The 24275-nt window shown below is 42.5% G+C and overlaps 2 protein-coding genes across 24 annotated transcripts in view; one reads left to right on the plus strand and one right to left on the minus strand.

Moving 5' to 3' along the window:
* Positions 1 to 8489, minus strand: part of UBAC2 (UBA domain containing 2) — a 176589-nt gene extending 168100 nt beyond the window's left edge. Inside the window, exon 1 of the mRNA XM_078070137.1 lies at positions 8323 to 8489. Within this exon, the coding sequence (XP_077926263.1) occupies positions 8323 to 8353 (31 nt within the window). The 5' untranslated portion in view covers positions 8354 to 8489. The remainder of the gene's footprint in view (positions 1 to 8322) is intronic.
* A 32-nt stretch (positions 8490 to 8521) lies between these two features.
* LOC118555206 (uncharacterized) overlaps positions 8522 to 24275 on the plus strand; it is a 71890-nt gene continuing 56136 nt past the window's right edge. For 7 of the 23 annotated variants that reach the window (XR_013446874.1, XR_013446877.1, XR_013446875.1 and 4 more), the window contains exons 1-2: positions 8522 to 8728; positions 9854 to 9910. Coding sequence is in view for 2 of the 23 variants with exons in the window: in XM_078070146.1 (XP_077926272.1) it covers positions 9903 to 9910 (8 nt within the window). In the remaining 21 variants the exon portion in view is untranslated. Of the gene's footprint in view, positions 8729 to 9705; positions 9760 to 9853; positions 9911 to 11395; positions 11492 to 24275 lie in introns of all 23 variants that reach the window. The other 16 variants (XR_013446882.1, XR_013446888.1, XR_013446886.1 and 13 more) reach the window with 10 other exon arrangements.

Here is a 24275-nt window from a genome sequence, read left to right on the forward strand (position 1 = left end):
TTGGATTTTCATTTTTGCACTAGAAAAAATATGAATATAAACACCAAGAGGTCAATAAATGCTATTTTTATTTCTTTCCACTACTTCTCCAAATTTTGGAATTTTCTTTAATGAATTCTATTCATTTTATCATAATAAAATCAGTTCATTTAAAACAAGAACATAAACGTGTTGGGGGAAAAAAGATGAAGAAAATTAACTGAAATACTAACAGTGTTTTTTTTCTATCTTTCAAACTTTCTATAATGCAATTAATTACTTTTAGACTGAAAAAGAAACACTATTTTTAAAAGCTTTCTCCCTAGGAAACAGTACGGAGGTTCCTTATAAAGTTAAAAAAAGAACTACCCTATGACCCAGCAACTGCACTACTAGGTGTTTATCCAAAGGGTACAAAAATGCTGATTCGAAGGGCCACATGCACCCCAGTGTTTATAGCAGCACTATCAGCAATAGCCAAATTATGGAAAGAGCCCAAATGTCCATTGACTGATGAATGGATAAAGAAGATGTGGTATATACCTACGATGGAATATTACTCAGCCATCAAAAAGAATGAAATTTTGCCATTTGCAACAACGTGGATGGAACTAGAGGGTATTATGCTAAGTCAAATAAGTCAGAGAAAGAGACAAATATGATTTCACTCATATGTGGAATTTAAGAAACAGAACAGATGAACGCAGGGAAGGGAAGGAAAAATAAAATAAGATAAAAACAAAGGGAGGCAAACCGTAAGAGACTCAAATACAGAGGACAAAGTGAGGGTTGCTGGAGGGGTGGTAGGAGGGAGGATGGGCTAAAGGGGTGATGGGCATTAAGGAGGGCACTTGTTGGGATGAGCACTGGTTGTCATATATAAATGATGAATGACTGAATTCTACTCTGAAACTAATACTACAATACTAGTAAATAGTGTATTCCTTGAGAATTTCAAGGATATACTCCTCTAAAACTTAAGAAAATGTAGGAAAATATGTAGGAAATAGCTTATCCCCAAGTCGGGCATTAAAGGCAACTGTGCAGGGCAACCCAGGCCTGATGAGTTAATCCTTTACTGCAACAGAGAATGAAATTAGAGCAGAAATATATAAATCCTAAAGTCACCTTTAAAGAGGCCAGTCAAATAAATCTTGGCCCCCAAAATAGAAACCCAGCTAAAACAAGGTAATAAAATTAGAGTTCCCACTAAGGTACCAAATACAAGGGCTGCTGCATACCAAAAGGAGGTTCTACACCAAAATGCAGAATTTACAAAGACAATCTAGTTTCAGTCCCATAACTCTTAGCCTCCTCTCAGCTCGATTATGAATATAAGAAGAGTGAGTGGAACAGCAAGAGTTCTCTACTGAACCGAGAAAATTAGGAAAAAGTTTTGTGGAGTGGGCATCCAAGTGCTGTGAGTACAAGCACACCCTCACATCAAGCTGAGTCAGGGGCTCAACGGGCCTAATTCAGTGAGCCAAATATGTGACTCCTGTGGTGGGGGTACAGTGGGTTTCCACCTTGGGAAACCTAAAGAGTGTAAGAAGGAGAAGCCATGTTGATGCCAGGGCTCAAAACACACAACCAAGGCAAAGAATCAGCAATCCCAGCAGAGCAGAGGTGGGCCACAGGTAAGAGCCAGCAGTGGGGTCATCTCTGGCTCAGTCCGATGGTGCCCTTAAGCAAGCCAAAAGGACTCCAGAAGGAGGAAATTGTAGGTGGAGCTAAGTTCCAAGGAATGAAGGGTCACCCATAAAGCCCACCAAAGTAAAGATGAATCCCCCCAAGTCAGGAGAGTAGCAGGCAAGGGAGTCTCACACAAACCTAAAGAGCCCCAAGGAGAGGCAGCTTTAACCATGTACCAGGCTGAGAGCCACATAAGAACTATCCTAGTTCCTCACCCTTCCTCCTCCCACTCCACCTCATCTAACCTAATAAGGTCAGAAACAGAAAATCTGAGAGACAGAGGGAACACAAAAAGAGCAGAAGCCAATCACACCCCTTTCTCTCACAGCAAGTGGTTGTCAAGTCCAAGTCTTCACTGGGAGAAAGAGGAAGAAAAAGTCTTACCTTTAAATGAAGACTGAAGTGTTGATTCAAATACTCAACTGCATATTTTGATTTTTTTTTTTTTTTAAAGTAGGCTCCATGTCCAACATGGGGCTTGAACTCACGACCCTGAGATCAAGAGTCGCATGCTCTACCAACTGAACCAACCAGGTGCCCCTAAATGCATATTTTTAATTTTAAATTGAGCCTATATTTTGTGACTTCTATTCCCTAAGATTATCACCACTTGAATGTACCTTTCATTTTTTATTTACTACTGAATTCCAAGCACTTAGAAGAGGGGCTGGCTCACCAGAGTGCTCATTAAATAGCTGTTGAATCAATAACTTGAAGAGTGAATAAAAAGACCTAAGTCTGATTCCTTTTCACAAAGGCAAAAAGCTTTCCAAGCTGAGTACATTTTAAAGAGATGGTGAGAGACAAAAATATCTGATCATCTCCTACAGGTTTTGTATTTAACACACTGAATACATAACTAAACAAAGAATATGTCAGTAACAACACAGCTTGGTGCTTCCTAAGAGCACAAAAACAGCTGTCGTGGTAAATTTTGAGGTGTCCATTTCAACATCCTGCAGGGGACAGAGTATGCAGACTGTGAATGACCCCACCAGTCCTTACGGCTCGCCCACCTCTAAAGTGAGATGAATGTCTGACACCATGCACTGGCCCTTGGATGCATCTAACTTCCCGAACTACATCTGACTCCAGGCTCCCTAACTGGTTTTGAATCAAAACCAGTTTCACTGGTTCCAGTTCAGCTCAAAACTTTATTTCCCACGCTAATAAATTTGCACCGGTTTCCATCTCAGTGCTGTGTGAATTTTAGTTAGCAAAACACCCAAGCACCTGAGTCTTCAAAGGGTCTAACTCAGCTATGTCTTCCCCAGATTCCCTTCCCACTGCGTGTCCCTATGGTCCACTCTCATTATTTGTACTGTCTACCTCTGGTTCACTCCTTACCTCCACAAAGCAGGTTTTAGCCTTAATGCGCCACTGAAACTGCTCTCCTTACTGTAACCATAACCCACTATCGCCAAATCCAGTAAAACTCTAAGGATATGAGAGAAACCACGTAGATGTGGTCAGGGGCTATGAAGAGAACCCGGTGAGCATGGAATTTAAACATAAAAGTCAAGGAGTAAAGAATTTTAGAAGGAAATGTTCATCAAGGCCAATGCAAGAGAACATTCCACTAAGACAAGGACTGAGAAGCATCCGGTAGATTTGCTGGTGTGGAAGTCCCTGGTCACCTGGTCCAGAGTAGTTTTCGTGGTTTCATGGCATGGTGGGGTAGATTCAGGCTGCGGTGGGTGGAGTACAGAGCTGCACCAGTAGGCAACCATCAAAGAAGAGCTGATGAACTGCAGAGGGCTAAAGAGTGCAGGGAGGTGGGAGAGAAAATAAAGTGAAGATCCTCTTTCAAGGACTGAGGCTAGGAAAAAGAGTCAGCAGCTGGGAAAGTATAGGACAGGGTCAACAGACGGGCTATGCTTTTGTATTTTTGAGAACACACTCAGAAGAAGGATCCAGTTAAAAATACCTAACCCTAGTCTAGGAGCTTTACACACCCTAACCCTTAATCTTCACAACAACTCAACAAAATAGATAATATTCTCCCCTTTCCACAGGTAAGGGATCTGAAGTACTCTGGGAGTCTCTGAAAAGCCCACTACAGCATTAACAGGAGAAAGCACCAGATTTAACCATGTGCCAGGCTCATCTTCTGAAAGGAGAGAATGAAGAAGTGGTGTTAGAAAAGGCAATAGAGAATGAGTTAAGAAGAGATGGAGGGTGGGCTTCAGCTAGAAGAATGCTTTTCTTTTAGCTTGGGGAAAAGAGAAAGGAACAAAGTTTGTACGCCTGACCAACTCTTACTCATCCCTCAAAACTCAGCTCAAGTATCACCTACAATGGGAAGTCATTGACAACTGCTAAAGTGTGGCTATAAACAGTGACAGACCTTATCGTGGGGGTGCATTAGCAGTGAGATGGGCCGAGACCGGGACTAGTCTCGAGGATAGGGATGAAGGGGGAAGAGCACAGGGAGACGACTGCATCCAAGGACTCAGATTAGGCATCGCACATGAACACGAGGTTGGGTTTTTTCAGATGACTAACGGGACAGGTGTACCAGGTCTCTGAGCGTCTCGATGAGAATGCAACTCCAGTAATTAACTGTGGGTTCCAGACTTGATATGGAAGACGCCAAAAATGGGCTGTAAACTGGAGACAAGAGGAATGAAGAGTATGGCGATCAGAGTCACTGTGGTGAGAGAGAGTGAAGAGCTCAAGAGTTTATTTACAACAAAAGAGGGCAAATCAAATTGAACTGGGGGAATAAGACAGGTTTCTCCCAAGGAAACACCCATCTCTGCCTACTCTGCTCTCTCCCCCTTCCCTACCATCCCTCAGCTACTAGAATTGCCTGAGCCTCTGTCCTAGCCTCCTAACTCTACTCACTGCTTCGGGTGTCCTCACTCGTATCCATGGCAGAGCTCCCACCTAACTACCCACATCCAGTCCAGCTCCCTCTCTCCATATGTCCCCCCGGATATCTCTGTACACTACAGACCCCTCCACATTAAATGCGGCCACTGCTGAACTCATCTTTCCACAAAACGAGCTCCCCCTTTTCCACATCCCCTACCTTAGTGAATGGTAACACCATCTATCTACCTAGAGCCACCTTCAACTCCTCTTTATCCCCCAAATCCAACAAGTTTTATTGACACAACGTACCTACTCACACATCTTCAGAATCCTTCTTCTCTATCCTGTTCATTCTCACTGCTACTACCTAAACTGGAGCCTTCAGCATCTCCTGTTGTTCTCTATTCACTCTGCTCCACTCTGCTGGCCGTTTGTTTTGATCTAAATCTCTCTGCCCCTTAGAATCTCCTGGGGATGCTTTAAAAATTCAGGTTTCTGATGCCCACAACAGCCCTTCTCAATCTGTCTCTCTGGGGATGGGATCCAGGAATATGGACATTCAGAAAGCTCCATGGTTGATTTTTTTTTTTTTTTTTTTTTTTTGCAGCCAGGACTCAGGCAGCATTTGGAAAACACTGCTCCCATCACCAACAATAACCTCCCATCTTCCTTCCCCCAGCAACGTGAAGCATTCCCAAGTAGTGCTCTAGATCATCACCTCCTTCCGCTTCTCCGGACTTTGTCTATCATTCATTCCTATCTGTGTTCCTGAAGAGGAGGGAACCATTCCTCCACCTTCTTCCCTAGCTCCTCTTCTCCCTCTTCAGGCGGATGATTTCAGCACACACCTCTTAAACTGCTCAGTCCAGCCATAACCAACAATCCTCTAATTCACTACCTCCTGCCTCTTTGTCAGGCCTGCCCAGGCTCTGTCCCTCTTTGAGGCCCTCTCCCCACTCGCATGCCTGACAAACTCCTACTTATCCCTCAAAAATCAGCTCAAATATCACCTACAATAACAACTGTGCCTCTCCCTTCACCAGCCCACCCCCATCAATAAACCCACAGCACCAAGTAGACAAGTTGTTTCATTTCTTTTTTAAAATACTTCCCCACTAGACAATGAACTCCTTGAGGGTGGGAACTAAGCCTGGAATACATTAGACATGCAATTAACGTTGGTTAAGTCTATTGTTGCACCGTGAATATACTGTTAAGTGACTAAGTAATGGGAAAACTTATTATTAAGTATAATAAGTGATACATCTATTAATTAACACATAATTAAGTGATGCACTGGTCTATAAGCAATCTAAAATGAGTCTGGAACATGTTTCCTATGCACTTTTATCGAGTCATAATTACATGACTAGATAGACAGCAATACAGTTTCAAAGACATAGTCACAAATGCCCTACCCTTGATTTAACGCCCTGGCAGCCCCAGCTTTCTTTAGTACTTTGAAAATGCCCTGCTGTGCCTGTTTCAGTCTTTGTGCTTGCTGTTCCCTTTCTGCAAAATGCACATTTTTCAACAAATTCTGACGTGGGTGGCTCCTTCACACCATTTGGGTCTCAACTCAAATGTCACGTTTCCATATATCTTCCCTGACCACACTTGCTGAAGCAGGCATCCACCATAACCTCAATCTCCATGCCATTATACTCGTATTGTCTTCGTGACACTTATCACTATGGGAAATCACACTGTTTGTTAACTTACTGGATGTTGGTCTCCTTTACGCAGTTTACCTCTTCATCCTCTGTACACAAACAGTGTGTGGCTCACATGGGTACCCCATAGACACTTGTTGAATAAATAACTGAGAGGAAGGCAAATGTAACACTAAAACACCATTATCTACCAGTCACATAACGAGGGACATTTGCAGGTGGTAGGAAATGGCAGGGACTTTTTCCCTTGAAAAGAGTATTAGCTCATCATCCATGGGGTCATGGGTAGGCAGATTATTCTTCCTCAGGATATTTACTCAAGATCAGAACTTTGACTTACCAAAGAGCTACACAACTTGCTAAACAAAATCACTTCCCTCTCAGTGGATAACCTTGCAAGGAAAAATGTTAAAGCAGATGACTGCTCACACCCAGTCTTGCCAAAGACCAGTCCTGGAAAAACTGCCCGACGTCCACTAAAGTACTGCGAACACAAGGGACCAAGACTTGTTCAACATTGTCATCCCAGCAACTAGCACAGTTTCTAGCCCACAACAGATGCTCAAAATGTTTGTTAAATGAGCACATAAGACATGGCCTTCTGAGGAATGGCCATCCCATCAAGTCTTACCCTGAGGATACACTTATTTTAGAAACAGGGCAAGACAACTGAGGAGAAGCCTTGGCCTATGCCTCTCCCCGGGCAGGAGTTTCGTTCCTAGGATTCGGTACTCATCAACCCTGTGCCTTAGGTAATCAAGTATGACCTTCCCCAGTGTCACCATGTATCAAAGCTGAATAAACTTTGCCAACACAATGACTACTACAGTAACCAGTAACCCAGTATAGTAACCTTTTTTATTTTTTCGTGTATTTTGTCAGCAAGTAAGAATAGCTCTGAAGGTTGAAATAACTAAAATTGAAGATTCTACCATTAATTTTATATCCACCAGTGGAGGGCTCACTGTGTGATCCCAAGAAAATCACACCACCTTCTTGACCAGCAGTATTAACAGTCCTTTATCCAACGGGTAGTTTGGGGAAGATTAACTAGCCGTAGTTGTAACCACTCTGAGGCCGACGAGTACCATAAGTCGAATTAATTATGAAACAAGGGAAATCATAAATATTCAACCCACTCCAAAACCTGAGAGTGAGGAAAATTTTAAATGATGCCTGTGGCGCTGATATTTTCAGCCTAAGACCTGTACTCTCAGAAAAGATTTCTAACAGTAACAACAGATCTCTAGTATTTGGAAATGTCAACTGCTTCCATACCCGGTCATGAAGCGAGATATGAAGTCCTAACAGAGACAAGCAATTGCAAATTACACTTGTTCAAACAGTTCATGTTGCTGTACCAGTATTTAATCTCAGTGCTGTTTACTTAACACACAAGCCACCTTACCAAGAGTCAACTAAACAATTTCAGGGAAAAAAATAAAATGGTTTAAAAGGCTATATATACTTCTTTGCCCTCTGCTGACCACCACTGATGTTCAAGTGAAAGATCACAGCAACATCCAGCAGCATTGTCCGCACTTTGCTGCCAAATGACTTAACTTCCTTCCACTTTAATGTACTTTAATCAGTTTTTATTTGTCTAAAAACTCTTAAGGGAGACCGAGGAAGAAAGAAATCTAAGTAAACCTGAGGGGTTAGCTCCTGAGACAGCGGTTGGAAATTTGCATCTGGGGGAGAGCCAGTTCGGTCCCTCTGTAGCCTAAATGGAGCAAGGTGACTGGGAAGGGGGCAGGCTTCCAGCATCTGCTCCGCCAGGACAGCCTCTTCTTCAGCCTGGCACACGCGCCGCTCAGCGCAAGGGGTCGAGTCCGGAGAACCCCAGGACACCCAGCCCGACCCTAACTGTCCAGCCCACCTGCAGCAGCCCCTGGAACACCTGAGCATCGCACCTGGGGTTCATAGGTGGGGGCCGGGGCTGACGGCGAGACTCAGTCCCCACTGGCCCCTTCAGGCTGAGGTGCGGGCGGTGCCTGCTTGCCCCTCACGGGAAGGAACCCCTAAGGTTCGGGCGCGGGGATGGAGGGTCGGCCCCCAAACCTCCTGCAACCCCGAGGGTCCCCGCTGCCCCCAGGCTTCTCAAGGAGGTGCCCAGGGTGGCGCGTAGGGAACAGCCAGGATGGCGGCAGCCGGTACTCACAAAGCCCACTGGAGCCGGTGCTGGTGAACATGGTCCCGCCGGACCCGGAGCCCCCAAGGGGGGACAGGGGGAGGGGAAGTGGAGGTGGAGGGACCCGGCGACCGCGCAGGCGCACTCCCGGCGTGGCAGCGAACCCGGCAACTGGAGTCCACTCCAGGGGCTGTCTGCGAGCGGCGCATGCGCGGACCGTGGGACGCGCCGCTCCGCCCGCCCCCTCCCTTCCTGCCTGGGAAGGGAAGTCGGTCCGCAGTCGGAGGGATCCGTCTGTCCGGGTTTTCCCGACTGCCGCGGGTCCCCTTTAGAAAAGCAATAGGAGTTCGTGGGAGGAGCGGGCGTGTAACTCCTGGAAGCAGCACCTGAGGAGCCGCGTGGCAGCGGATTCCTCCGGAGGGCCGGCGTGGCGAAGGTATTCCTAGCGACCTCTAACCTCTCCCCGGACGGGACGCCCGGCGCGGTCCACGCATGCTCAGTCTCTCTGGGCAGATACCCCCCCGCCCCGCCCCAGCCCCCGAGGCTCGCTCCCCCGAGGATGTTGACAGTAACTCTCTGGAGTTCCGGGGTCCAGCAAGTGCGAGAGTCCGCTCAGTCGCGGAGAGCTGCGCTGTCCAGCTGCCCCCCTCTCCTACGTCGATCCCGCGCGGAATCCCCTCAAGCGCCGTGTGCCGTGGTCACCGGGTCCCACCCTTCCACACCGCGCTGGCAGGTGGTCAGATCCCAGACGTGGCGAGTCTAAGGCTGAGCGACCTTGCTCCCCAAACTTCTGCCTTAGCGGCCTTCCAGACCTAGCCATTTCATTTTTTATCTCTTGCAAAATGAAATTAATCTTTACTAAGGAAAGTCATGTTTTTTTGAATGAGCTTGAGCCTGAAAACTTTAATTTTATATTATGTAGTTATTAAATAATACGTATTATGGGGAAATTGACCAACTACAAGGCTAAATGAAAAGGACAGGCTACACAACGGTATGGCATACTTTAAAAAGAAGATACTTTTTGGGGCGCCTGGGTGGCTCGGTCGTTAAGCGTCTGCCTTCAGCTCAGGTCATGGTCCCAGGGTCCTGGGATCGAGCCCCACATCGGGCTCCCTGCTCAGCGGGAAGCCTGCTTCTCCCTCTCCCACTCCCCCTGCTTGTTTTCCCTCTCTCACTGTGTCTCTCTCTGTCAAATAAATAAAATCCTAAAAAAAAAAAAAAAGAAGAAGATACTTTTTGAGTGCTTGTAAGGGCCAGGCGCTGAGCTAAATCTGGAATTTGTGGAACAATAAAACACAGTTCCTGCCTTTAAGAAGAGGTGCCAGTGACCCAAAATTTTATCACTGATTTATTGCTAGAAGACAAAAGCATACATGACTTATTTTCCTTAGGCTTTTCTTTGTTTTGCAGAAGCTGTTGGTAGGCAACAAAACCGGTAGCCAACATAGGTGACTGGTTCTCAAAGTAGGTGTGGCCACCCCACCCCAATTTAGGGAATCCAGACAGGCCACAACTATTTTCATAATTAAGACCTTTTTTTTTACTCTTATTCACTCAGGAGTATACAGTGGAGTTGCCGGTTGATCAATGCATCCTGTTACAAAATCATGCGTGGGTAAGATCAATTCAGACTGCAAGATAAACCAATACATTTTAGTGTAACAGTACAAAAAGCTCATTGATAGGGTTTCAGATTTCTCATTGCAGCTAATCTTTAATAAACTACCACTTGTTAAGTTATGCTGTAGTGACCAAAATGTCCATATTATCTGAAATGACTTAAATTGCTTCCTTTTCCACCTACAAAGCTGTGTGAGGCCAGATTTTCTTCATGTATTTCAAATGAAACAACATATCACAACAAACTGAAAGCAGAAGCAGATATGAGGATCCCGCTGTCTTCTGTAAAGCCAGATCTTAGACATTTGCAAAAATGTGCAATAATGCTATTTTTCCCCATAATTGTTTGCTTGAGAATGTGCAGCAATTTTTCACAAAAATATATTAATGTGCAATGGGTATGTTATTGTTATTTTTAAACGAATTCCGAACAGTTTTTAAATTTTTCTGTCTCTTAATTTCTAATATATCTAATAGATATAACCCATGTTAGCAAAAGCTTTTGTAGTTCTCGATTATCTTTGAGAGTTCTGAAGAAATCCCAAGATAAAAGGTTTGAGAACTGCTGAGATAGGAGATAAAGCATTCTGAAGTTTGGAAAAACAGACAAAAAACCCTTCACTTATTTATGTTCAATTCTGCAACATTGTTAACTAAATGCACAGTAACTTAATACAGTATGCAGACCTTGCTTGAGAGTATTTTCAGTGATCTATACCTTGAGTGTACATCTACTCTGCACTCAGAACCTGGACATGTTAACTGGTAGAAAGCTGTAGGTTTGTCTTCTAAGAAGCAAGTATTGTCCTTGGATGGGCAGCATCAGCTTCACCTGGGATCTTGTTTGGACTAGACAATGCCAGGCCCTACCCCCAGACCTATTAAAGCTGCGTTTAACAAGACCCTCAGGTGATTTGTATGCACAAGTCTGAGAAGAAGTAGTGCAGTGATTCTCAACAGGGGGCAGTTTTTGGCCTCCAGAGGACACCTGCCAATATTTGGAGACATTTTTGGTGTTACAGTTGTGAGAGGGGTCCACTACTGGCATCTAATGGGCAGATGGGATGCTGCTAAACACCCTACAATACACAGGGCCGCCTGCCACAATGAAGAACTCTCCTGTGCGCCTGGATGGCTCAGTGGGTTAAGCATCTGACTCTTGATCTCAGCTCAGGTTTTCATCTCAGGATTATGAGTTCAAGCCCTGCATTGGGCTCCACGCTAGGCGTGGAGCCTACTTTAAAAAAAAAAAAAAAAATTCTCCTGCCCAAAATGTCAGTAGTGTGAGGTTGAGAACTCCTACACTGGTGTGATTTAGCCAACAATTATCATACAATCCCAGCTTGCTCAGTGTATATCATTTCTTCTTTTTATCACCACCATATCAAATTTATTATTCCAATGGTACTAATACAGCTGGATGCTCAGTGTATATCATTTCTAAAGTCCTTGCCTGTATTCCACCTTGTCTCTTCTCTAGATTGTATTATGGAGAACTAATTCTGTCAATTACTAGGCATCATCATTTGCCTTGCCATGTCTTGCTGAATCTGCTTTCTACATTGGGGTAAGAGTGGTAAGTTTGAAAGAGTAAGCCCCTAGCAGGCAGGGAATGTATCTTACCAAATGTTGTATCCTACCCATTTTGCGTCTCTTGGTGTGAAGGCATTGTCTTCCTTTCATGAAATAAAACAGCATCTCTAAGGATTTAGCATTAGAAAGCAAATCTCCAGGGGAGTCCTAGGGGAAGGTTGCTGATCAAGCATCCCTGACATGTGCTTTTCCTGTAGATTTCAGCTTGCCTTTAGCACAATGTTCCTTTCCTAGAGCAGAGCTAGAAAGAATTTTTCCTAAAGTTTACCAACAGTAGAAGGGGCCAACAACAACCAAATTAAGAACCACAGACTTCCAAAGTACCAAGTTCTGATCATAGGACAGCTACTGTGCCTTAAGCTTGTAAATCACATCCTATTTCCATATTCTGGCTGAGGACCCCCTTTCCAAATCCCCAGGGATTGTAGTCAGCAACCTTTTGGAGGAATCAGTAGATAATGACTAGGGTTGATGGTCAATCCTTGGATGAAGTAGCCTTTATACTGCATCAAAAGCATTTTCAACATATAAAGCTATGAAACTAATACTTATGAGAAAATAGGTCTGGAGGCTTTTTAAAGAATTAGTTATGTCTTTTTACTGATTCAATAATATTCGTAACAGCTGTCTACCGAGCAGGGAGCCTTTTGGAAATCCGTTAAGTGTATTTTGGGTTGTCACAGTGAATTGGAGGATCCTGCATGGGGTCCAGTAAATGTCAAACACAACCCTTTTACCCCCCCCCCAAAAAAAAGAATCATTCTCTTTCCTAACCTGAATGTTTTACTCTCCAACCTCATGCTTCTTATGTAGGTAAAAGTCTATTTATATTTATCTGAATCTAGAACCAATTCCATTTCACATGTAAACATGTGCTTGGTAGAGTTTTAATTCATGCTGAATTTTGCAGGAACGCAACTAGTTACTGTTTCAGTTGTTATTTGGAACTTAATCAAGAGTTGTTCACCAATTCAACAACTCTGCTTGTTGCACTGAAGTCACCAGTACCAATTTACATGGGTGGCTGATGCACTCTTAGTGATTCTGTATCTTTCAAAAAGATGTACAAACCTAGCCCTTATTATAAAAATACTACATATAATGCAAAATATTAAGAAAAGGTGTGAGAATACTCCATTGAATATTTGAAAGTGTCCATATGCACAACATAGTTTTTTTCTAATTCATTTAGATGAATCCACCAAGATTAAGCGAATATTATATAAAGACACAGAGTTGGTAAAGGTAGAAACTTCAGAGATTTAAGGACAGTTTGAAATTCATATGACCGTCCCTGAAATGTTTCTTTTAAAACCTAATCTGAAAGATATAGGTACCATTTCTTATAGAATGACATAAATTATAGCAATCTGTGGTAATCCAAACAATATGGGAAGAAAATTAATTTTACCAGTCATATAAAAGGTTACTAATTATGAGAGTAAGAAATTTTAAAGATTTCTTCTCTTCTGTTGAGCAATAATATTGTATGTAGAAGGATCTACGAGAAATCCAAAGAGCTGAAAAATAGGCCATGAAGTGATCTACAAACAGAAGAATATCTGTTGCAAATGAACGCAAGTAACCTACATAATAATGAAACTTTGCTGACCACAAATCCCAGGATTCGTGGGAGTAAAAACATTGAGCAGGAAATGTACTTCCATATGTATAGACAATGGATACTTGGAGTTGTGAAAATGTGAAATTCTTAAAAATTATTTCACAGGAAATTTTGTCCTTTTCCAGTGTCCTTTTGCAACAGATGGTCAGTGAGTAATCTGGGTTGATAAACAACTGGAAAGTAGCAACAGCCTTGTTAGTGAGTCATTGAATTTTTCATTGACAACCTCAGTCACCAAAAATCTTAGTGAAAGACCCACAAATCAATGAATCCTATCAGTGCTATTGATAGAATTCAAATTAATACCTTAAATATAAGATTACTTTGTAATCTTTACCGAGACTGAAAAGGAGTTTGACTGCCTTATGCTACATATGAAATAAGATAGTATTCCAAAGAAAATTGTTTTAAAATACTTTATTTGTTCTTTGATACTAACATGCAACTTTTGTTTCAATCAATGAAAAATTACTAATATCAAAATGTTAAAAAGTGATTTGACATATATATCATACGTGCCAGAAATGTTAAATGAAGTCTTTAAACTGCAAGTAAATAAGATTAAGATTACTAAAGAGGAAGGAATTATCACGAAATTTTTCAACAAATTTATGTCATTTTAAGAGATGCTTTCTTGCCCAGAATTTTCACAGTTCCCGTATCTGTAGCAGATAAGACTACGTAGGTCTAAAATACTGGTGTGGGATTGTATTGCTAATTTTCATGCTACTTAAAAACATATAATGGGGGCGCCTGGGTGGCTCAGTCGTTAAGCGTCTGCCTTCGGCTCAGGTCATGACCCCAGGGTCCTGGGATCGAGCCCCGCATCAGGCTCCCTGCTCCGCGGGAAGCCTGCTTCTCCCTCTCCCACTCACCTTGCTTGTGTTCCCTCTCTCGCTGTGTTTCTCTCTGTCAAATAAATAAATAAAATCTTTTTTTTTTTTCAAAAACCCACTTTTTCGTGTGTGTGTGTAGTTTTTAATTTTATTATATTATGTTAGTCACCATACAATACATCATTAGTTTTTGATGTAGTGATCCACGATCCATTGTTTTCGTATAACACCCAGTGCTCCATGCAGTACGTGCCCTCCTTAATACCCATCACCGGGCTAACCAAACCCCCCTCCCCCCTCCCCTCTAGAACCCTGTTTGTTTCTCAGGTCCATAGTCTCTCATGGTTCATCTCTCCCTCCAATTCCCCCCCCCCATTTTTCCCTTCCTTCTCCTAATGTCCTCCATGTTATTCCTTATGTTCCACAAATAAGTGAAACCATATGATAATTGACTTTCTCTACTTGACTTATTTCGCTTAGCACAATCTCCTCCAGTCCCATCCATGTTGATGTAAAAGTTGGGTATTCATCTTTTCTGATGGCTAATATTCCATTGTATATATGGACCACATCTTCTTTATCCATTCATCTGTTGAAGGGCATCTCGGCTCTTTCCACAGTTTGGCTATTGCGGACATTGCTGCTATGAACATTGGGGTGCATATGGCCCTTCTTCTCACTACATCTGTGTCTTTGGGGTAAATACCCAGTAGTGCAATTGCTGGGTCATAGGGTAGCTCTATTTTTAATTTTTTGAGGAACCTCCACACTGTTTTCCAAAGTGGCTGTACCAACTTGCATTCCCACCAACAGTGTAAGAGGGTTCCCCTTTCTCCACAACCTCTCCAACATTTGTTGTTTCTTTCCCTGTCCATTTTGGCCATTCTAACTGGTGTAAGTTGGTATCTCAGTGTGGTTTTGATTTGGATTTCCCTGATGGCTAATGATGATGAACATTTTTTCATGTGTCTGTTAGCCATTTGTATGTCTTCTTCAGAGAAGTGTCTGTTCATCTCTTCTGCCCACTTTTTGACTTGATTATTTGTTTTTTGGGTGTTGAGTTTGAGAAGTTCTTTATAGATTTTGGATACCAGCCCTTTATCTGTAGTGTCATTTGCAAATATCTTCTCCCATTCTGTGTGTTGCCTCTTTGTTTTGTTGACTGTTTCCTTTGCTGTGCAGAAGCTTTTTATCTTGATGAAGTCCCAAAAGTTCATTTTTGCTTTTGTTTCACTAGCTTTTGGAGATGTATCTTGAAAGAAGTTGCTGTGGCCGATGTCAAAGAGGTTACTGCCTATGTTCTCCTCTAGGATTTTGATGGATTCCTGTCTCACATTGAGGTCTTTCATCCACTTTGAGTTTATCTTTGTGAGTGGTGTTAGAGAATGGTCGAGTTTCATTCTTCTGCATGTGGCTGTCCAATTTTCCCAGCACGATTTATTGAAGAGACTGTCTTTTTTCCATTGCATGTTTTTTCCTGCTTTGTCAAAGATTATTTGACCATAGAGTTGAGGGTCCATATCTGGGTTCTCTATTCTGTTCCATTGGTCTGTATGTCTGTTTTTGTGCCAGTACCACGCTGTCTTGGTGATCACTGCTTTGTGATATAGCTTGAAATCGGGCAACGTGATGCCCCCAGCTTTGTTTTTCTTTTTCAACATCTCCTTGGCGATTCGGGGTCTTTTCTGATTCCATACAAATTTTAGGATTGTTTGTTCCAGCACTTTGAAAAATGTCATTGGAATTTTGATCGGGATGGCATTGAAGGTATAGATTGCTCTGGGTAGCATAGACATTTTAACAATGTTTATTCTTCTGATCCATGAGCATGGAGTATTTTTCCATCTTTTTATGTCTTCTTCAATTTCTTTCATGAGTGTTTTGTAGTTCCTAGAGTATAGATCCTTTACCTCTTTGGTTAGGTTTATTCCGAGGTATCTTATGGTTTTTGGTGCTATTGTAAATGGAATCGTTTCTTTAATTTCTCTTTCTACAGTTGTGTTGTTAGTATATAAGAAAGCAACTGATTTCTGTGCATTGATTTTGTATCCTGCCACATTACTGAATTGCTGGATGAGTTCTAGTAATTTGGGGGTGGAGTCTTTTGGGTTTTCCACATAAAGTATCATGTCGTCTGCGAAAAGAGAGAGTTTGACTTCTTCTTTGTCAATTTGAATACCTTTTACTTCTTTTTGTTGTCTCATTGCTGTTGCTAGGACTTCTAGTACTATGTTGAACAACAGTGGTGAGAGTGGGCACCCTTGACGTGTTCCTGATCTTAAGGGAAAGGCTCTCAGCTTTTCCCCATTGAGGATGATATTCGCTGTGGGTTTTTCACAGATGGATTTTATGAGCTTGAGGAATGTTCCCTCTATCCCTATACTCTGGAGAGTTTTAATCAGGAAAGGATGTTGTATTTTGTCAAATGTTTTTTCTGCATCAATTGAGAGGCCCATATGGTTCTTCTCCCTCCGCTCATTAATGTGTTCTATCACACTGATTGATTTGCGAATGTTGAACCACCCTTGCATCCCGGGGATAAATCCCACTTGGTCGTGGTGGATGATCCTTTTAATGTATTGTTGGATCCTATTACCTAGGATTTTGTTGAGGATTTTGGAATCCATATTCATCAGGGATATCGGTCTGAAATTCTCCTTTTTGTTGGGGTCTTTGCCTGGTTTGGGGGTTAAGGTAATGCTGGCCTCATAGAATGAGTTTGGAAGTTTTCCTTCTGTTTCTATTTTTTGAAACAGCTTCAGTAGAATAGGTATTATTTCTTCTTTGAATGTTTGGTAGAATTCCCCAGGGAATCCATCAGGCCCTGGACTCCTGTTTTTTGGGAGGTTTTTGATCACTGCTTGAATCTCGTTATTCGTTATTGGCCTATTCAGGTTGTCAATTTCTTCCTGTTTCAGTCTTGGCAGCTTATAGGTTTCCAGGAAGGCCTCCATTTCATCCAGATTGCTCAGTTTATTGGCATATAGTTGTTGATGATAATTTCTAATAATTGTTTCTATTTCCTTGGTGTTAGTCGTGATCTCTCCCCTTTCATTCATAATTTTATTAATTTGGGTCCTTTCTCTCTTCTTTTGGATAAGTCTGGCCAGTGGTTTATCAATCTTATTAATTCTTTCAAAGAACCAACTTCTAGTTTCGTTGATCTGATCTACTGTGTTTCTGGTTTCTAATTCATTGATTTCTGCTCTAATTTTAATTATTTCTCTTCTAATGCATGGCTTAGGCATCGTTTGTTGTTTTTTCTCTAGTTCTTAAATAAATAAAATCTTAAAAAAAAACATATAATGGTTAGATCTAGAGATCAGTGTGGATTTATATTATCAAATTAGGTGATTAGTCCACTTGAAAATGATGCAACACATTAGCTAATTTGCAGGAAATGTTAGTTGACCTAAAATGTGATTTGGGGGGATGTCCGTCTTCAACATTATTTTTTAGAGTATTCCCAACTGCACATTTAGGTGCAGAGGAGCAATTCCTGCCGAAGCAACAAAATTTAACAGAACATTTGAGATTTCTTTTAATAGAATTAGAACCTCATCAATTAATTAAAAAAATATTTCAGATGATCACCATCTCTTTTAGCTTGGGTCTCACCAAAGGCAGACTTTGACACAAAGTTTCAAGTTGTCTTGAAGCTGCTCTAGGAAAGACCAGTGGGAGAATGGGAAGTGAGACAGGGAAAGGAAGGGTAGCCTCCCTCGGGAGGCAGTCCCAGAGGGCTACCTGCGGGCCATGCAGTTTCCCAGCACTGGCAGCCCACCCTGTGAAGGAGCAGAGGCTGTGGTGGCAGGGCAAGACTGCAAGCTAAGAGCTGCAATGGGGGGTAGGGGGCACCTGGAGGGCCCAGTCGGTTAAGCGAGGCATCAGGTCATGATCCCAGGGCCCTGGGATGGAGCCCTGCATTGGGCTCCTTGCTCAGTGGGGAGCCTGCTTCTCCCTCTGCCCTTTGATCCTCCCCTGCTCATGCTCTCTCTCTCAAATAATTAAAATCTTAAAAAAAAAAAAAAAAAAGCTGCAATTAGGAAGTAAGCCTCCACGAGGGTTAAGGCTTGGGGCATAGGGCTGATACCATTCTGCTCACGGGTTTCACACTCCTAATTGTGTATGGAGATTATGGTGCAGGGAGGGGGGGTTGGGAAGTGATACGGTTGGTTTACCTTTTTCTTCTGGTCTTCCTCCAGTATCCACGCTAGTCCATTACCTTATTTCTCTAGAGCTTTTTCTTTTTCTGATTCATCTCTGTTTCCCATCACATATCAAAGGATTGGGTCTCCTGGATCTAAGTTCTAGAGATGGAGCGCATGCCCTAACGTGTGGTGGGATTTCAGAATAGGAGATTAGTTTTCTGTTGCTTCACCACTACCCATAAGGAAGCATTTTTAAATCATTCATATAGAGCCTGTCACATTTGTGAGACAATCACACTTCCTCATCTTCTCCACCCAGACCATCTGCTCTTTCTAGGAGCTAAGTTAAGGTTACTTCTCCTATGTCCATACAACCATGTCCCATCTGTTCGCACCAGACAGGCACTTAACTTGTCCTGCACTGGTTTTTATTCTGCTCTGCATCATCCTTCTGCCCTCTCATTTTTCTCTGCATCCTGCATGGCATCACTTCCAACCTCCTTACTTCTATATACCGTACAAACTAACATACTTACAGATGGATGCAAGTGTTGTGCCTCCAAGGTAGTCACACCCAAACACAAACAGGTCAAAATAAAAATCAAAACATAATAAAAATATGTATCATTTCATTGCAAATTTTCCCCTTGTTTCTTTGCATCAACATTAGGATGTTATATTGAGTATTAAAATGATGTATAGCATATTTTCCTTGAGTTTCATTAAGGGTATTAAAGACAGAATTGCAGAATATTTGTTACAGAAGTAAGGGTTGGGTCACTTAGGATTGAGAGCCATTATGCTAGATGTACACCATTATACCATGCATACATATGACAAAATGTAATTGGGTTTTCAGTGGCCTGATGTGAATAAAGATAACGCAGTCTTCATAATCTTTAAAATTATACATCAGATTACATTACATAAAAGACATTTTCTTATACCTTGTGTTTAGGTATATTACATAAATAGGAGACAAAGAAGCTTTTATTATTCTTAATATGGCCATACATATTCCATAACTCTAACCATTCATGAGAATATTTATAATTGTACCAAATAGGATTATTCTGCTCTTTGCCCATTTTTCTTTGCCAAGAGTGGTTTTAATCAAGTGGACAGGATCTTGCTGATAGTCACACTGCAGAGATAAAAGTAAAATGGATTCCTAGCCTCCCACTGCAGTGCTGTTAATATCACACCCCTCGTTTCCAGGCCCATTCAATAGTGAATATTCTCCATGAAAGAGGATAATGGATATAATGCTATTAGCTTCTGTTCCCCCCAAAGCCCACCTCGAGATAAGAATTTAGGTGCAAATCCCACCTCGGTATTTAAGAGGTGATCCCAGGAAGCACGATGAGGAGCTAGGGAAGAAGGCAGTCAATAATGAGCAGGTCACAGCTGTGGGTGTCGGGAATTAAATCCTACTAAAAACCCTTTAAGAGACTGAGCAGAACACACCTCAAAAATGTCTCACCAACAGACAAGAAAGCTGGGCTATTTGCCCAGCAGCCCTCCCTCATTAGATGAGTGTTGCTCCTGGGGGTTATAAACCACCCTGCACTTTCAGCCTGCTTCATGTGTGGACCGAGCACACTCCTGCATCCAGAGAGAGCCCTTAGGCAGAGAGACACAGGTGCTTGTAGGAGAGGGGTCCACCGAAGCTCTAGTGACCTCCAGGATGGACAGAGAGGATATGGTTGGGACACCAGCAGCATCTGCTAAAAGTGAGGAAAAGGAAGTGAGACCAAATTGCCAATTCCCTTTATCCTATTACCTCAGATCCCAGGACAGGACATTTTTGTAGCGCCAATGTTTTCCTTCTTTTAATTTATATGGCTACTGATTGGTACTACATAAGCGACTTCTCTTGATGTAGCTGCCCTAGATCCTTGCCCAAGTGCAAGCTGGATTTCAGGACATCATCAAAACAGGAAAGATAGGCCAAACATCATAATCCCATCCCCTGACCAGGCTATGTCTTCTTCCCAAACTGCCCAGATGTCTCCTGTCCATCAGAGCAAGGCCAACACCCACAGATCTACTTCCCCCAGGGTTGTGTCAACAAAGTGGGACCCTATCTCTCACTTGCTCACTTGTAAGACCTACTCAAAGATGTGAAAGTCATTATCAGCGTAAATGTTTCGTCTTGCTTGCTTGTGCATCTTCATGGCCAGTTTATGCTGATTGATTCAAACTGATTCAAACTCATGTATTCAACGTAATGTTCTAAAACAAAATGCATCCATTTGATCTTTTATTTCTCCTTTTTTCCAAGGTGAGATAATCACAAAAATACTGTGTCGGAAATTTTTTATTATTCTTATTACCATTGTTGGTAACATTTATTATTGTAAATCCATAGAAATGCAATTGAAAAGTGCATACACAGGAAGAATGTCACGACCACAGCAGCTAGTGAAAAAAGAACACATGAAAATATTTCAAAATTTCAGAAAATAAGCTAGAAATACAAAGTACTGAAAACTGATCGACTATTCTGTCACTTAATTTTGCTTATTGATTTTAGCTTTTCTTTTTTTTTAAGGTTTTATTTATTCATTTTAGAGGGACAGAGAGAGAGCATGAGCAGAAAGAGGGAGAAGCAGACTCCCCTGCTGAGCAGGGAGCCTGACATGTGGCTCGATCCCAGGACCCTGGGATCATGACCCAAGCCAAAGGCAGACACTCAACTGACTGAGCCACCCAGGCGCCCCTGATTTTAGCTTTTCTATTTTTTATGGAGAATGAAGCCCAGGGCTCTCTTTTATCTTTCTCAGTGTTATTAGCTGAATTGTGTAACCAAAAAAGTATATTGAAATCCTACCCCCAGTGCCTCAGAATGTGGCCTTCATTGCAAATAGGGTCATTGCAGATGTAACTGGTTATGATGAGGTCATTATGGAATAGGGTAGGACCTAATCCCACATGACTGGCTCTCCTTATGAGAAGAGACTCTTTAGCCAGGGACATCACCCTGTGACAACAGAAGCAGAAATCGCAATGGCTGCTACCGCCAGCCAAGGAACACCACGGATGGCCAGCAAACACCAGCAGCTGGAAAAGGCAAGGAACAGTCCTGCCCTTCAGGTTTCCGTGGGAGCATGGCCCTGCTGACCCCTGGATTTGGGACTGACAGCCTCTGGGACTGTGAGGCACTAAAGTTCTGTTGTTTTAAGCCCCCCACTTTGTGTACTTTTTATGGCAGTCCTAGGCGACACTCAGCTTTTCTCTTTAATTCATATTTTAAAATTCCCTCTTCCATCTGCTATTCACCTGTTTCCCTTTGCACTTCCTTAATTTCTAACTAGGTAAAAGCTATGTTAAGATTTACTTCTGCCCAGCAACCATAGGGACTCGGTTTATGGTGCTCTTTATAGCAACCCCATTGTCCCAAAGGTGACAATTTCTTTGATCTCCCATGTCATGTACAAGATGATAAGATCAGGAACCAAAAATCGCACTGGTAAAATCTTCCCACCCATCATGTCCACCAAATGTCAAATTGCTTTGTTAAGGCTGTGGGTTTTGGTCCGTCCAGCATCGAGGAGAGACTGTCACATGCTCACTCACCTGGCTCCAACCTCCCGCCTTCCCCTGTACCAATCTCTTTCATAGTCCTGACTCACCTTGTACTCCCTCTGCAGATGAATCTGTGGTCCAGTCACTAGGGCCAATTCTGACGTTAGGTAAGGAATGTGAGAGGTTCTGGTCCGCTGCTCTGTGATGGCGGCTGAATTCCACGCCCTTGGGCTCCTTTTGCACCTTGCGCATTGCATTCCTTTATAAAAGCAGGTACACTCGACTTGGAGGTCATTGTCTAATTGCCTGTGTCTTCCATGCAATTGCAAGTGGGGCCTGTCTTTCATCTTTGTTTCCCCAAGGCTTAGCATGGTGATTGGCACACAGTAGGCCTTCAACATATATATTCAATTGAATGAGATGAATGAGGGAAAGACAATCAAGCCATACTTGCTGCTTCCCCCCTCCATTCTGACAATTGGATGGGCTTCAGATTGTCCAGATATCCAGCGTCTACCTCATGCCCCAATGAGTGGGTAGTGCGGACAAAGGATTTCCAAAACCATTGCAAGATAAATTATGTTCTGGGGCACCTGGCTGGCTCAGTTGGAAGAGCATGCAATGCTTGATCTTGGAGTCATGAGTTCAAGCCCCACACTGGGTGTAGAGATGACTAAAAATAAATCAATAAACCTAAAAAAAAAAAATTATGTCCTAGGAAAGTCTCAGAAAATCTACTGGTAGAACCGCATAAACAAAGGGATTTAATATTCCCCTTTATGTTATTTCAGTGGTAGTATGTATGTATAGAAACTGGGGTTGGTTCAAAGGTTAAAGTGAGGTGATCCTTCTGATTTGGCATTTTAAAAATTTTTTTTATTTTTATTTTTTTAAGATTTTATTTATTTATTTGAGAGAGAGAATGAGAGAGAGAGAGCATGAGAGGGAGGAGGGTCAGAGGGAGAAGCAGACTCCCTGCTGAGCAGGGAGCCCGATGTGGGACTCGATCCCAGGACTCCAGGAACATGACCTGAGCCGAAGGCAGTCGCTTAACCAACTGAGCCACCCAGGCGCCCTTATTATTTTTTTAAAGATTTTATTTATTTATTTGACAGAGCACACAAGCAGGGGAGTGGGAGGGGGAGAAGCAGGCTCCCCACTGAGCAGGGAGCCCAATGTAGGACTCGATCCCAGGACCCTGGGATCATGACCTGAGGCGAAGGCAAATGCTTAACTGAGCCGCCCAGGTGCCCCTGATTTGGCAATTATTTACGACCTTATGGACATAACTATAGGATTGGAATATTTATTTATAAGGGATTATTCAGCAATGAGTGCCCCACCAGTGGCCAAAAAGATACGAAAGAATAGCGACCTGAGTTTTCTGAACCAGCAGATAGTAGTTTGTCCTCACCTGCAGGCCAAGGAGGTTCTACCCTGTGTAAATGCGCCAGACCAACTGGGACTCAGATGGACCCTGTGTAAGCGAGCCTGACTCTGAGGAGGAAGGAACGCTCGTAGAAGTGGTGGGATCTTGGGGCGCCTGGGTGGCTCAGTCGTTAAGCGTCTGCCTTCAGCTCAGGTCATGATCTCAGGGTCCTGGGATCGAGCCCCACATCAGGCTCCCTGCTCCGCAGGAAGCCTGCTTCTTCCTCTCCCAGTCCCCCTGCTTGTGTTCCCTCTCTTGTTGTGTCTCTCTCTGTCAGATAAATAAATAAAATCTTAAAAAAAAAAGAAGTGGTGGGATCTTGACACTAACCTTGGGTAGTCCCTAGGACCGTATGTCGGTCTGGCTGAGTGTCCTTTAAGAGACCCTAACTTGGTGCTCCTATGTTTCCTATGTTCTTCCAATGAAAACATGCCCATTGTGGGTTATAATCCTGATCTCTGGTGCTGATAACTCTTTTATTCCCTTATAGTTGCTCTGTGTAGTATCCTCAACCAAACCTGCTCCACCAGCCACCAGATGATTAGAACATCTGTTCAATATCTTCCTGATTTGTTATTCATCTCAGAAGTGAGTTTTTCAAACACCTTTAGGCTTCTCTTCTCCAGACTAAATATTTCTGTAACTTTTCAACCCTTTGATTATTTTTTTTTAAATTCTCTCCAGTTTTCCATGTATCCTTACACCATGGAGTTTAGTGTATGAGACTCTACATACAAGATAGAGGCATAAAATATCAATGATCATGACATATTTGTGATGATAACTGACAAGGTCTAATCTCTTATTCCAGACTTCCTAAAGGAAAGGAAAAGAGCTTCTAGCACAATCGGCTGATAAACCATAGAGTTGGATCGATAAGGAAAATAATCCACCTGAATTCTTGAGATAAAAGGTTATCATTTAAAAAATTATTCCATGCTCATTAAGAACAGAACAACTTTTTATTCCTGGTAGTTTATAGAAATTCCAGCTAACAGTCCATCATACCAAATATGAAAACATTGGGTTTTAGCAACAATTCTATTTAAAAGAAATGATCTGTATACCGTTACCAGACATTGTATGTTACCATCGTGAAATGTGAACACAAATATGTATGTAAAATAGAAAAAGGTAATTATGTTTTCTATGTTTTTTATGGCACCTTGCCATATTTCATATAAGACTCTTGGGAGAGC

This window comes from Halichoerus grypus, chromosome 4, assembly GCF_964656455.1.
Source record: "Halichoerus grypus chromosome 4, mHalGry1.hap1.1, whole genome shotgun sequence".
Classification (NCBI taxonomy): Eukaryota; Metazoa; Chordata; class Mammalia; order Carnivora; family Phocidae; genus Halichoerus; species Halichoerus grypus.